At 40.3% G+C, this 15,090-nt stretch overlaps 2 protein-coding genes across 7 annotated transcripts; both read right to left on the bottom strand.

Moving 5' to 3' along the window:
• Positions 1–2,505: 2,505 nt before the first annotated feature.
• LOC131313650 (trihelix transcription factor ENAP1) lies at positions 2,506–3,957 on the bottom strand. Its single transcript, XM_058342083.1, has one exon. It carries the CDS (start codon positions 3,901–3,903, stop codon positions 2,689–2,691), a length of 1,215 nt encoding a protein of 404 aa, XP_058198066.1. The 5' UTR covers positions 3,904–3,957; the 3' UTR covers positions 2,506–2,688.
• Positions 3,958–6,237: 2,280 nt separating this feature from the next.
• LOC131313649 (phosphatidylinositol/phosphatidylcholine transfer protein SFH9) lies at positions 6,238–13,449 on the bottom strand. Of its 6 annotated transcripts, none has more exons than XM_058342081.1 (15): positions 13,047–13,449; positions 12,731–12,782; positions 12,299–12,596; positions 10,568–10,667; positions 9,765–10,031; positions 9,595–9,672; positions 9,383–9,484; positions 9,231–9,280; positions 9,021–9,120; positions 8,802–8,891; positions 8,618–8,710; positions 8,406–8,487; positions 7,558–7,937; positions 7,391–7,465; positions 6,238–6,506 (listed from the first exon to the last, which is right to left on the bottom strand). In XM_058342081.1, the coding sequence occupies exons 2-15, from the start codon at positions 12,735–12,737 to the stop codon at positions 6,417–6,419; spliced, it is 1,812 nt and encodes a 603-aa protein (XP_058198064.1). In that variant the 5' UTR covers positions 12,738–12,782; positions 13,047–13,449; the 3' UTR covers positions 6,238–6,416. The 6 variants fall into 6 exon arrangements, with proteins under 6 accessions (XP_058198064.1, XP_058198061.1, XP_058198063.1 ...); XM_058342078.1 differs by having other exon boundaries at positions 7,558–7,940; positions 12,731–12,804; positions 13,052–13,448; XM_058342080.1 differs by having other exon boundaries at positions 7,558–7,940; positions 13,052–13,448.
• Between the last annotated feature and the right edge of the window lie 1,641 nt (positions 13,450–15,090).

Raw genomic sequence — 15,090 nt, 5'->3', positions numbered from 1 at the left:
TGCGTGAGCCTTAATATTAGAAGTGACATTTATATATCCGCCACCCTGATCATTTTTAGCATTAGTTTAGCAACTACATGGCGCAAGTCTGAATCACTGTTCAATAGACACTCAACAAGATGAAGATGGGCAGATCTATGGGCACCAAGCCTTGATAGGAACTAGTTATTCCTCCAGTATAAGACATACTTATGAAATAGAGAGAATGTTCACGTCCCCCGGGTCACCGTCACATGGTTTTCTTGGCCTTTTTCGGAGTTTGCACACTTGTGTTGAGCCTCATACGAATTGTGTGGTGGAAAAGAATCGTCACATATTGGGTGGAGTTTGCACACTTGTCTTGGGCCTCATACGAATTGTGTGGTGGAAAAGAGGCTTAGGGCACTACATGACTTTGCTCAAAGTCGTCGAATAATTTTCATGAGATATGAAGTCCCAATGCAAGTCTAAACAAAACCCAAAGGATATAGACATCGAGACAAAGGAATAATGCCATTAATCATCATAAGTTAAAAGGACGCATTATCCCATACAAAACAAGAGCAAACATTAGAAGTGAAGTAGAAGTGATAAAATTCAGAATATGGGTGTCCTTTGTCACTTTTCTAATTGCTCAATTCGGAGGAAAGAATTCCCTTCTGCCGAGAGATAAAATTTGAGAAGGGAAGAATCACTTTATGAAGCGCACTACAAAAGCTTCAACAAATTTATTCGTGACAACAATTTTATGACAAAAACTGAGATTTTAAGACATCAATAAGTCTACGCCCACCACCGCTCACGGTCACTGCTCGCTGACATGGCAGTGGGCCGCACGTTTAACACTTCCAAAAAAAAAAAAAAAAAACTAGGCCCTCTCTCCTATCAAACACTTTACTTGAGACATTCCCAAGCCACACTTTACTTAGTTTCCCTTTGAATTATCCCTTTGGCGTTGAAGAATCCATCAGTGCATAGCGGGGAAAAAAAGCAGTACTATGGAAGAAGTAGAAAGGCCGAACAGAACAAACTGGACAGTGGACAAATTAGAGCATCTCCAATGTGAAGCCATTTTGGAAGCCAAAGTCAAATATTTTGACTTCAAGACCAATATTTTGACTTCAAGACCAAAATTCTCTCCTCTAACGGGGAATCAGAGGGCAATTCCATAAGGAGCATAACTATGATATGTGTGTGTGATTCAACAACTGCAAAGTGGAGCGCTCAAATAATTACTTTAGCACCATCGGAGCACTTCCGTCAAATTTTGACCAAATAACACTTGGCAAGCCAAAAAATTCAGAACCATTGGAGATGCTCTTAGACCCCTTAAAATAGCTCAAAACATAAGCCTGTAAGAAGTGAGGATTGGATGAAGATGGATTAGTGGTGTTGATAACATGAGAAGGTTAAAAACCAATTCGAGAACCAATGGTTTTTCTTGTTTCTCGAAAATAGGGAATTTAAAGCAGCATTTACACAAACCAAGAGGCCCAAGCCTAACAAACAAAGATGCGTTTAGCGCATAAAGACACAAATATGTCACCGGTCGCAGAGATCTGTTGTCTGAGGATGTAGTTTCTGGATACCTCTCATTACAAAAAGACACACTCAAAGCACCATCCTAAAGGCAGCACTAGCAGGAGAAGCTATTTGTACATGAAGCACCAAAAAGATGGTCGTTGGAGAAAGAACATTGTTGCAGGAGGGAGAAATCGTAAGTCATACCACCGATTGTGGTTCACAAGAAGAAACTACGGGAGGCATCACTTAGTATAGCAGAGAAATCAGAAAGAAAAGTATCCAACATTAGGCACATCTTTCTTTCGCTCTAGAGAGTAATACATAGTCCAACTAATCACTAACTAGTAAAATGGAAGCTGGCAAGTGGCTAAGGTCTCAGATACCTCAGCTCATAAAGAGGTATGCAACTCCAAGCGCAGATAGGAGGTTTGGTACGGAAACTACATCCTGTTGGGCTATGGTCGTCAAAAAAAAGTACCTTCCTCACGTGTTGCAGACTTGCAGTGGCAACACAAATTGACAGAAAGGTTATAAATGACATTCAACAGCAACAGGCTTCTATTGTTCAGTTATTCAAAGTTCAAACAAGGATTTCCTGCCAACGAAATGGTAGAATCCTTATGTAGGTCTATGGGGAGAACAAAAACAAGTGGAAGAAACAACAGTTGAAGCATAACGTACACACATACATCATGATCAAAGAATAAAAGGCTAACCAGTGGCCTCGTTCCAAATAACAATAAGTCAATAACCAAGCAAAATTTCCAGCAAAATCAGTACACATTCGGTTCAAATACATATTATTCCGATGCCAACATATGCCAAACTTGGCTTAGGTTACAGAAACTTGAACATCTCTAGGGAAGCTTTGATGTTCATGGATGCAGGAAAAATCCTAATGCCAATCTCTACTATTTCCTGCACTGTACTTCAATGCCTTAAACCAATTGGTAAAAGAACAATGTTTCAGAAATATCAACCCAAAGAACTGATCTCAGTGAATTCTTGAACCGAATAACATTACTGAGAAAAAGTTACTTCTAATCTTCACTATACAACCCTATAGCAAACCCATCTAAAACCAATACTAAAACAAAAATCAAAACACTCTATGCTGCAATTATTTAGGGGGAAAACAAAATCAATTGCTGCAAAACAATTAGAAGTGAATCAAAAGAGCAACCTTCAATTGTCTTGTGCCATCTTAAACTTCTTATTATGAGAGCCAAAGGCCCTGCCAATGGTATCCACAATCTTCCTCTGTGATTCCAGTATCATCTCCATCCTCTTATTCTCCATCTCCATTCTGTACCTCTCTGTTTCCCTCATCATCTCCATCTTCTTATGCTCCATCCTAATTAATCTCTCTGCAAATACCTTTATCTCGGCCGCCAATTCCCCCACCCCTCCTCCCACCGCCACCAGCTCCTCCTCCTCCCCGTCCTCGTCCTCGTCCTCCCCCGCCTCGGCCTCGCTCTCGTACCTCTCAATCCTCTCCTTATGCTTAGGAATCAACGGCTTCTCCAAATACCCCGAAACTCTGCCACCACCACCACTCAATTTTCGCTTTCGCTTATTCGACTCATTCCTAGTCCTCCTATCACTATACCTAACTTCACTGACCTCCTCTTCCTCTTCCTCCTCCTCGTCCTCCCACACATCTTGGCTTCTCGGAACAGAATTATGGTACTGGACCACGGCCATGGGCCGCGCCGAGACGGGAAAGGGGCCATGCTCCAACCGGTTCATGAGATCGAAAAACTCCCAGGCAGCACGGGGGTTGGGCCGTTGCTTCTCAGCCCGGTATCGCTTGCGGAGCTTCTCGATCTTGTGGCGGCACTGGACGGCAGTCTTGGAGGGGTCGTCGTAGCCGCAGCGGGCGGCGACAGTGACCGCGATCTCCTCCCATTGGCTGGCCTTAAGCGGGCCCCGCTTGAGGGCGTACCATCTCTCCTGGTAGGACTCGATTAGGTGGACCGTTTCTTGGTGGGACCAGAGCGAGGGCTGGGGTTTTTTATTGGACGAAGGAGTAGTAGAGGTGGGTTGGAGCAGTCGGTTTTGGGAGCTGCTAGGGTTTGATGAAGGGGATTGTGAGGGAGAGGAGTGGTGGTGGTTAGGGTTGGGATTTTGGTGCGGGTCTTGTGGTGATGTTGGTGGCGAGGAGGAGGGGGTGGCCATTGATGCCAGTGGGTTGGGAAGGAGAGAGAGAGAGAGAGAGAGAGAGAGAAGGGAGAGATGTATAAGATTAATAGGGTTTGGTGAAGGGCGTGGGAGGTGGCGGTGGATATGGGCGGTGGGCGGTGGTTGGGGTCTGGTGGTGGTGGGTTTTGGGGGAAAAGGAAGTGGTGGACCAATTTTACGAATTCTCAGGCTCATACCAAGAAGGCCTAGGCTTACCATGGGCCTAAGGTTGAATTTGGGGAGGCCTTCCCCTCCGGTATATGTGTCCAGTCTACTGTCCAGTTTGGGCCTTTGTGAGCCCATATCGGGCCCATAACAATGATCGAAATCGTTCATTTTGTTGAGTTCATCAGGTTTGTCATCCATGTAAAAATTTAGCTTGATTAAATATCGTTGAGTACATGATTGAAACAGATTTGCACAAGAAAAATTGGGTGAGAAAAATAATTCGACACTTAAAATTTCTATTTTTTTTCCTTGTGCAAATATGTTTCGATCATGTACTCAACAATATTCAATCAAGCTAAGTTTTTAGGTATACGACAAACTTGACAAGCTCTATAAAATAAACGATTTCGATCATTGTTGTGGATCCTAGATGAGCTCACAAAAGCCTAAACTGGACAGTAGACTGGACACTTAAATACTAAAGGGGAGCTGCTCCCGAATTTGAGCTCCCCGGTAGATAAGTTGAAACTCTCGGGATATTGGGTGTGTTTGCGATAACTATGGTCCTATGAATACAAATTTTAGATTTTAGCACTATGTAGTGTTTGGATATCAGATTTGTAGTTTTTTAAAAAAAGTTATAAAAATATGGAAAAAATAGAAGGGAGCTGATAATGCCAAAACCCTTTTTATTTCAGCCAAAACTCTTTTTGTTTCTGCCAAAACTCTTTTTGTTCCAGCCAAAATTCATTGTATGACTTAATTACCTTTCACTACACCACTTACTTTAAAAAATGTCCCTTGAAATCCATAGGATTATTTTATGTTCCTTTTTGTTTTCTTGCACACATCAAAAGCTTCACAGCTTATTCAATGGAGAGATGGATAAGTTGAGGTAAATTAATTATTCTTTTTTCATAACTTCGATAACTCTATCTAATGTTCTCTTTCTTATTTTCAGGTAGTAATACTTTACTTCCAAGTCCGTTCAACATATGCGTAACGGAGTTTTTGTGTGGAGACTAAAGTAATACAACTGAAATTATTATTATTTTTGTTTTGATTCTCTATTTCATCAAAAAAAAATTTAAAATTTTCAGGTTGTGGTGAGGAAGGTGTGAGAAGACTAGAGTATGCATAATGGAGTTTTTGTGCAAAGACTAGAGTATTATCATTTTTTATGTTTATTCTTCTAAAATTAGCTCGTGTTTGTTAGATGGGTTGCTCGTGAATTGATGAAAACATGGAATAGGAAAACATTGATGTTTAATTTTTGTTTGCTTGTCTTCTAAATTTAGCTCTTGGGTTGCTCGTGAATTGATGGAATTTGCATTTTTGCTTGAGACGTGGAACTAGAAAACAAGCCTTGCACTTATGCGATTTTAAGGGGTATTTTTGTAAAGTAAGTGGTGTAGTGGATGACAATCAAGTCATACAATAAAAGAGTTTTGACAAGAACAAAAAGAGTTTTGGCATTATCAATTCCCAAATAGAATTATTAAAAGAGGCTATATTCTGATTCTGTGGTGGGCCGAACCCGACACTATGTGGGGCTGGACCCGTATTGGGCTAGAGACTAGACAGGCAAACGGATTGAACCCACGGGACAAACGAGATGGGCGGTCCAGGTATAAGCCCATGGCCCATCCTACGATGGGTCGGTCAACCCAACCCGAAGTGCCGACCTGCGATGTGATCCTTCCAGACGGTTTCGGATATTTCTAGAGGCTTTGGGTGCTTCTGGAAGCATCTCAAATTGGTGTATGTGGAGGCCATGTGGTGGCCGGACATCACCATGCCGTCACTAACCGAGTTGGTGACGTGTGTCGTCATGCGCATGTGACAGGTGCGCGCCTAACTTGAGGAACAAGTACACGTTACCTGTAAAAGCCAAAGGGTAAACCCCAGAAGGGATACGCATTGCCTCCTAACTTACAAACGATACTTTCCCTACTCGTCCACTTACTAACTTGGCCGAGGCTGGTCTCAGCCCACACGCCTTGTTTTGCAGATCACTCCGTGGAGGGAGAAGGCGGAAGGACGCGCGCGACCTAAGAAAAGTTTCCGGAAACCACCACCACCCGCGTATTCTTTTGTTTGCTGGATGGGAGAAGGTTTTATGAAGTAAATGGAGTAGATGACATGCTTTAGGAAAAGTTTCAGTCGTTTTATTTTTGGTTTTGTTGACAAACATGATACAACACACGCCTAATTTTGATTCTATAAAGATTTTCCTAGTCCTTTTCTCCTTTTAATCCCTCCTTTCATTTTTCCGTTTTCCATCTTTTTTCTTTCTCATTTCTCTTATATAAATCCAAGATCTAATCACAAACAAAACACATTCCACCCTTCCATAATCACTGAGCACAATAGAAAAGCACACACTGGTTCAAACTGAGAAATTGAGCATTATTGACAATAATTGCTCTCATATCAAATAGTTTCTCTTCTTCTTTTTTGGAACAGCTAGCCGTATCTCATCAGATAGTTAAAAATCCACATCCTCTGCCATGTAAATTGTGTCTTGATTATCAGAAACAAGTGAGGGTTAAGTAAGTATCAGTCTATGTACAGAAGAACAAGCCAACCAAACTAGCTGTTGTAGACTCTCTGAGTTCACACCCCACCAGCCAGCATCTGCAACCACCATCTTCCTGCAATGAGAAAATAAAATATATATGAGAGAGAGAGAGAGAGAGAGAGAGAGAGAGAGAGAGAGAGAGAGAGCATTCTTTCTTGCATACCTTGAATGAATAGAAAACGACTATATCTTACCTATACAGTTTACAGGAAGCCTGCGGAGGGTTCTTTTATTGACATCCTTCAGGAACTTCGGCAAAAAAATTGGGTAAATTATCAAAAAAGAGGCCAAGCAAAACTTGAATCCAAATAAACAGCGGTCATCTTCTGACGGGGAAAGACTTGCAACTTCCTCGGAAACAAGAGTTTGGTGCCTGTTATCAGCAAGCGAAATCATTACAATCGGCATCTAAGGTGGTTCTGTTAGCTCTGACAAGTTCTCGATTGTGAAGAAATAAATCGTTTCATTAGAAAATTGAGTACTCACCCAAAAAAAAAAAAGCCGCTTCATTGTGTGTAACATGAAAAGTCAAAAGTTCGGACTGAAATGAAAATAGAAGCAGCTCAAGTAGGAGTAGAGTCTCTAAAAGTCCAACAACGACCATGGTTGGGAACTGTTGATGAGAGTGAGTGTGTGACACTGTGAATCAAGATTCTATGAGACATACACCCCCGGGAGAGGAGGTTGACGAAAGCAAGATGGTTTTCTAGTCACCCACCCAGTATATGATAACCCCCCGCTCATATACTCACATACAATTGGAACATTTACTCCAGGCAAGAAGGCCAAAAAGGAGAATAAGAAAAAAAGATTTGAACCAACGGTAATGGCGGTGGCATGAAAATATAAATTGATAATAACTAACTGACTTGCATATTTAACAAAATCCAGACCCAAGAAATTGAAAAATAATGGAGTTTTTAATCTACGACTTTTCTAATGGCAATGGGAACTTACATTCATGCTGTTCTCCCTTAGAGTTTCCAGTGACTCAGCAAGCTCCACTTGTTTTGATGCAGTTGCAAGTAGCGCCTACAAAATAAAACAAGAACAATTTATTTCCCACATATCAGTAACACAAGTTAAAACCCGGCATTTAGGGAAGATAAAAGAAGCCATCTTACTTTTTTGGTCTTCTGCAAGTCATACTCAATAGATTTTATGCGATTCAAGGACTCAACAAGGATGTCCTCTTTCTCTCGGGGAATGTTAGCAGGCTTATTAAGCAGTGCAGTTACCGATGCCTCCAAATGTTGCAACCTCTTCCAACAAGGATCGAGCACATCCTCTTCATTAGCACAGGAAACGTGTTGCTCTTCAGAACTTGAATATCCTAGATCAGGTTTAGGCTGCTGCTTTTCCGCGTTGCTCCCCGCAAAAAGCTTCCTCAACCCAGGAACTACTAGATACATACATGCTAATAATCTGAATGTGTACTTGACCACTAAACCTGCTATGAGTTTCTTCAGCTGCCTTCTTTGTGTCATCTCATGGGTTAAATCATCTGCTGCATGGGTCAAAATCACGAACATGTAAAGTCTCTGACTTTAATGTCCGACTTAAACAATACACGAACATGTAAATTCTCTGCCTTTAATGTCCGACTTAAACAATACTGAGTCGTGACAAATTGTGATTGAGTATTGTGACAAATTGTGATTGAGTATCGTAACAAATTCTTTTGGGCCTTAGTTGTGAAGGAAAGGTTTAACTACCCTGGAAGCAAGCTAAGGAAGATCAAGTGAGAAAAAAATCATAAGCCTTGCAATGCCACATTGGTCTCATGACCAATATAGCAGTCAACCAGGCCTTTATTTTGACTAGAAAACCAACCAAACCCAGACAGATTTCCAAGCCACCATGCAAGATGTCACTGTCAGATGGATCGTTTGATATGTGAAACATAGAAGGAATACAAGTGATCACTTCCTCTTCATGTTTTCTTTTGATAAGCATACAGGCAATTACTTACTTGTTGAACCAGGATATTCAACTCGAACGCCACTGCCAACTGGTTCACCTTGGCCGGAGATAGAAATAAGCTCCACCCTTTCCTGAAAAATGGAGCAAAGAGCAAGATAAGAGAATGAAGAATAACAAAAGGCCACACAGAGTACATAGAGAGCACATATCTTATCCTGAATTGGCTAACAAAAGGCCATTTGAAAAGCCAATAATACATACTCGGTCTTGAAGTGGCATTGGTTGCATCACACCATAGGTAGAAAATGCTACATCCATTCCTGAATCACTAGAAACTATTTCCGTATTTCGAACCTGCAGAAAGAGATAGTGTTCATCTAATGGACGACAAAATGGCATAAGGTGATTGAAAGCAAGCTGTGTGTAGTTAAACTATCCACGCCACCTTAGGAGAAAAAGACTTGACTTCTAAATCATCAGCGTCAGAAAAACTAGAAGCTTTTCTCCAATATATAGCTTCTCCGATATGTACCAACTGATCATAAAATCAGATAAACCATAAGTGGTTGGGAATATGAACTTTGGTGGGGTATAATCCAAACAGGAAATTAGTAGGATTTATGTTCCATGACATTATAGTGCTTCGAAGTGAAAAAGACCTTACCTTCATCAGTTCTGGATCCTTCCAAGGTCCTTTGTCAGATCTAAGACACCCATCTTCGCCCGGGCATACACAGGTTCCGCCAAGAAAATCTGGCAATTGGCTGTTCAAAACAACAGGTACACAAATACAAATTGAAATGAGAGTCCCAAAACTACCGACTTCTAACCATGTAGAACCAAAAAAAAAAAAAAAAAGAGAGAGAAAACCAACCTTGAGTCTATGACTTCCAACAGCCTATTCTGAAATTTATTGCCCAACACCTGTGGGATCAGTGAACAAACATTCATGAACAGTTTGAGGACCTTTGAAGTCTAAAAGGTGTAGAATTTAAAAAAGAAAAGAAAAGGAAAGAGATTGCATACATGTATCTTTGCTGTTGTCCTTGGATCAAGAAAGCTTCTTGCTGTGTTCCATACCAGCTTAAATCCACTACCAGCATTAACAATGTACATCTGATTCAATGTCTGCAGTGAATGAACCAATATCAGATAAAGGATCAGCAAACAGTATTTACCGGAAACAGGACTGAAAAGAAAAACATCTTCAAATCGGTTTCTTATAGTCTCTGAGGCACCTCAGGATAGTTGTCACCGTCAATTTTTTGCATGCGCATAACTAGATCATGTGCAACCTTGCTAAAAGTCATCCAATTCTGCACAATTAAAAATATATAGGCATGAGTATTTTACAAAGCCATAATATAACTTATAATCATAGGGATATCTTGGCATTGTCAGAACTGACCACCCCGTGCACATCAATTATTGTTGTTGTAGAATCTATATGCCTCTTGGCTGCAATTGAACATGCTGGAAACTTCTCGGTAAAAGTCTTCTCAAACCCCTGGATATGATACTTTAAGAATCTGTCCACTGTGGTTACTCTCATGAGTTTACTTGGTTCAACTTTACCGAGTCTTTCGATATAAACAGGACGCCCCCCTTTGTCCACGCCATGGTAGCCATGAGGATAATAACGCTGAACCTCTTCATGTTCATTATATACAAAGTCCTGCAAATTTATCGTAGTGTCATGGCATCTTTAGAAGGTCGGGAAAAAATTAGTGAAATAACAAAAAGAATATGGACAATCCTTCCTGTCAATCAGCAAAATTGTAAAGTGTCAGTAAGAAAGAGTCTAATTACACAACATAGGCTAATTGCATTAGATGTTGGTACTCAGAGATGGAATGGAAAAGTAGGGGAAGCAGGTACCCACAATTTAGATGGTGAATTATGAAGTGACGACCAAAGAACCAGATAAAACTATGACACTAATAAGTGACACAAGCGTAGCACATACAATGATAGAAATAGACATTATAGCCGAATTTGGCATTAGCTTGTTTATCTGAAGCCAAAACAGATGCGTTTTTAACCCAGAACTTATGGCTAGGGTTAGGAAGTAGCTGCATGCAGCATTAATATCCTAAGCAAGGATTCATGCCTCATTTTCCCATCCTCGATGCTCGTCCAAAATAGATATGGTCTTGTACACTGAATTTAGTGCTTTTAAAGTGACAATAGAGTCCAGATTACAGCTATTACCTGTAGAATAGAGTCTACTCCATGCTCCTTCCTCCAGTTGAGCATATCTTCCCACATATGAACAGCCTTATCAAGATCAAACTTCCTTGCCTTCAAAAATCTGCAACAAATGCGAGTTTGCTAAGGAAAAAGTGTAAAAACAACAGAAGAGGAAAAAGAAGTTTCAAAAGAAGATCACAAGAGAAAGTTTTACAATTTAAACAACGGCGGCAATCAATCAAGAAAGTTTTGTCCAAAAGCCTAGCTTTGATACCATATGAAAGCATCCAACTCAAAACCAATTGGCAATGAGTAAATAGGTTGTCCAGACTCATATACTAGTTTTGGAGGTTATAATTAATCTATGTGGGACCAGCTCTAACACAAACTAAGCAAAGACAGATTGCCAATCAGTGTGGAAACATTTCGTGAAGTTACGCAAACTACCTTGAACTTACTTCTTTCATTCTCTATCAAGCTTCAGAATAGGACACAAGAAGCTAATATCTATAATTTGCAGCCTCTGGCAATAGTTTTCCCAAATAAAGAGAAAAACTAGGTGATCGCTTTCTTCAATTTTTTAGCGAGCACCTTCAACTTGATCCTATATGCTCTTTCCTCTCAGTTTCTGATTTAAAATCTAGCAAATGTCTTCCCATCTAGGCCTTGATCTTTACCATATTATCCTCTGGAGTTGCAAAGGGAATAGGTAAATAGATCAACATATTTATGAAGCCTCCTAAAGGGAGTCGAACCATTCTAAGGCCTCCTTTGTTCTGAAAATCTGCAATCCTTCGGAGATGCTATTTAGAACTCCTTTAGTTGGTTGTAACTTGTAAACCAGTATTGCCAACAAAGCCCAGTACATCAAATCCAATCCATCATGTTTTCTGTAAATAAGTTCCATCCATGCAAACACCACCAACAGCTCTTTCAAATGATAATCTTTCTGCTGGTAAAAAAATGGTACCTAACCCTTCTTCTTCTTTCTGTCTTTTTATTGATCACCAGTACCTAACCCTTCAGTCCTCCCAACTTGCCCACAGCCTATGTGGCTGTACACTCATAATTACTAACCGCTTAAATTAAGCGGTAGATGAGCACCTGTAGTCAAACACCTCCACTGTTCAAGAGATATACTGAACAAAATTGACAAAGTGTTGGTGACTTCATTGAATTCTGGTTGCAAGCATGGCTGTGGCTCATAGCTTTGAAGGGACTCACAATTTCCGAGAGAAATATCAAAGAAAGCAAGACAATTCAGACAATCCCATTGCCAATAATTGGCCGTAAATAACTCACCAGAAAATCATTCTCAATTAGTACTCCAATTAGGTGGAAAGACACCTTGAGTGGTTATCAAGTTTGAAACTTTTCACCAAGTCGGGATTTCTAACCTTCATCTAGCATATAAATCCATCCACCCATGTACAGGACAAGGTTATCGTGATCGTGACGGTCTCAATATTTGTGTCATTATGTAAGTTGCCTTATTCTGTTTCCTACCACTAGAGGGCCAAAATGGAGATGGGGAGCAATGGTCTGTAAGCTTTAATGTGAGCTGGATGCATTTACAAAGTCCGCAATGATAAGGTCACTATCAAAAGTTGAACAAAGGAAATCACCTTTAATTACATACTGCACATCTGATATTTTTCCATTTCCCTGATCTATGTCATAACAATTAATTAACAGGGTTTTTGTGCATTGTTCATAGAAAGATAAATGTAATTTAAAAGATATACACTAGACCTCAGCATGGTATGGTAGTCATCGTGGTGATCCGGAAGCAGATCTCTCTCAATCACGACCTGTCGAAAAGCATTCACTGCCTCCTCTTCCTTCTCATCTCTAACATCTCCAACAGATATTGCCGAAAATCGACAAGGGGCAACACGTTTACTGCTGCGTTTCCTGATAAATTTCGACGAAGCACTCATTGCCTTCTTTTTCAAAGATCTGATCCGTGCCCTCCTCTTCTCGTCCTCAGATGTCTCCAGATCAGATCTCTTTCCTCTTTCATCTTCCTCAACAAGTAAACTTTCTAAGACTATAAGGGTAAAAGAAAGAAAAAAACATATGTAAAGTTTCTCCTGAAGGTGAACAATCGCATATGGAAATTCACTAGAAATGTAACACTTCATAATCGATTGATCTAAAACTACTCAAACCAATCTGAAGTACCTGGCATTGGATTACGGACAAGAACAAGTCGAATCCGTTAGGATATCTATCTCTGCAACAAGAAATGACAAGGCCTGTGATTGATCGAAAACATGGTGAATTGGTACAGTGTATGTTTCAGATCTACCAAAAGATTCTCAGATTGAAACTTGACGATAAAATGAACCAGTCAAACTAAATCAAATATATACACTTCAGGACAAAACTCAGCATATTCTCCTTGGAAACGAATAGCAACCATCTTAGACTAATCAGTGTTAGATATTTAACCACTCGGAAGCTCAGAGAAATGACAAATCGAGATCGATGAAAACACCTTACGAGAACTCAGATTCGCTGCAGGGGAGATGAACAGAGCTACAGACAACGAATATGTTCTCTCTCTGATCTCTCTTTCTCTGTTTGTGTTTGTTGTACGACTCCAGCAAAGCGGGGGCGTAATTGAGGCTCTCTCTCTCTCTCTCTCTCTCTCTCTCTCTGTTAGTTTCTCTCTCTAGAAATGGAATGCCCGTGAGGTGCAGCTGATTCAGTTTTGGGATTGCGAGTCACACTGCATCTGGGGTGCAATCTCTCTCTCTGAATTCTCTCTCTCTCTCTAGAAAGGAATAAAAATATATACCCAAGGGAAGAAGGTGGCTTAGGTGGGGTATCTTTCTGGTAACCTGGGCATTGTCACTCTCAAGAGACGTTAAAAGCAGATTTTATACACTGATATTATATATATATATATATATATATATATATATAGAGAGAGAGAGAGAGAGAGAGAGAGAGAGAGAGAGAGAGAGCGCGTGAAACGGCCGGAGGAGTTCCGTCCGGGTTGCGTAACGGCGAGTGATCGGTCCACCTGCTTTTTGTTCGTTTCGCTGAGAGAGAGAGAGAGAGAGCGCGTGAAACGGCCGGAGGAGTTCCGTCCGGGTTGCGTAACGGCGAGTGATCGGTCCACCTGCTTTTTGTTCGTTTCGCTGACCTTTTTCAGGGTCGGTTGGGCGTTACCGTGTATTGACGGAGAGGCCAGCAGTGGGTTGAAGTGGCCACGTGGGGGAATTTTTCCCGACTGTCCAGTTGCTTTACGCCACGTGGACTGATGCTTCTCATGCACTTGCGCCAATCGGAAAATTGAGAATGGAAAAAAAAAAAAAATTACTCCCATAGAGTAAACAATTTTTTCATTCGATTAGAATAGAACGATCGGCAAACAAATTGGGAGATAGTGAGTACCGATGTAAACAAAGCGGGAGTTGATATTTCTTCAGTAAAGGTGCGAACGTACAATTGTGTTCATTTTTTTCTTATTAAATGAGGTAGAATTTGTAGGACCCGCATCAACAAATTTATGTAACTTGAAACTAAATGAGTGTAATAGAAGGGTGAGATGTGCAATATTAAACTTTAAATGAAATATTGAATCTGTATAACGACATTGGATAAAAGAAATATAATTTGATGGCCACCGTAGAGAAACCGATGAAAGAAACCAAGACTGATAATGCAGGAGATTAAAAATAATAAATAACGAGTCCTCCGGTCTTGCGGGATCTAACTTTTGAATATGGATATAAAGTGAAGAGTTATATAAAAATATTAGAGGCGGGCGGGAACTGTGATGGAAAAACTGGAGCGTCTAAAATATTTGTTAGGTTTATGAGTAAAAAAAATAGGGCCTAGAAAATATGACAATAATGAGGTAGGCCGTTGACGCTCATGAAATCAACCATTAACCAACAAAAATAGTAATAACATTGTTGGAAAAACCATATTTGCATCGAAATTAAAACTACTTAAAAATAGTAGTAGTAACAATGCACATGGAGAGCACGTGCCTTGCGCCAGTACGAAAGAAGCCGCGCACAAACAATTTGGGAAATAATTTTTGCATTCTTTTTGCAAATGTATTTAATAATTCATCTTTCGGTAGATTTTGAAGTAAATACAATGGGTAATTATCTAACGCTAAAAAGACAAAATTTAAAGTGCATTTATAAAAAAGAAAACTACACAGTTATTTTACCAAATGAGTTTTACAAAGGAGAAAAGGGTTTCTCCCCTTAAAAAGAGAGAGGAGGAAATGGTTTCAACCCATAGGAGCACCGACAACCCGTTTTCGCAGTTTTAGGCTGCTCTCATTTCGTTTGCCGACAATGAGAATAGCAACCCGATATATCTCTAGTAATCCTCTTCATTTTTTTTGGTCAAACGGAATAGAATCTCTAGAAATCCACGGATAAACTCGAGCTGGCAATCCATTGCCAAAATCAGAATCTTTGTCAGCCCAGCCGAGTTACCCCTCGAATTTAAATTACAGTCTGTACCTTGCATATATTTATTATGTTTTCTTTTGGTCTCTTTCCCTATTTAAT

This window comes from Rhododendron vialii, chromosome 13a, assembly GCF_030253575.1.
Source record: "Rhododendron vialii isolate Sample 1 chromosome 13a, ASM3025357v1".
Classification (NCBI taxonomy): Eukaryota; Viridiplantae; Streptophyta; class Magnoliopsida; order Ericales; family Ericaceae; genus Rhododendron; species Rhododendron vialii.
This window is presented reverse-complemented; position numbering and strand designations above follow the sequence as displayed.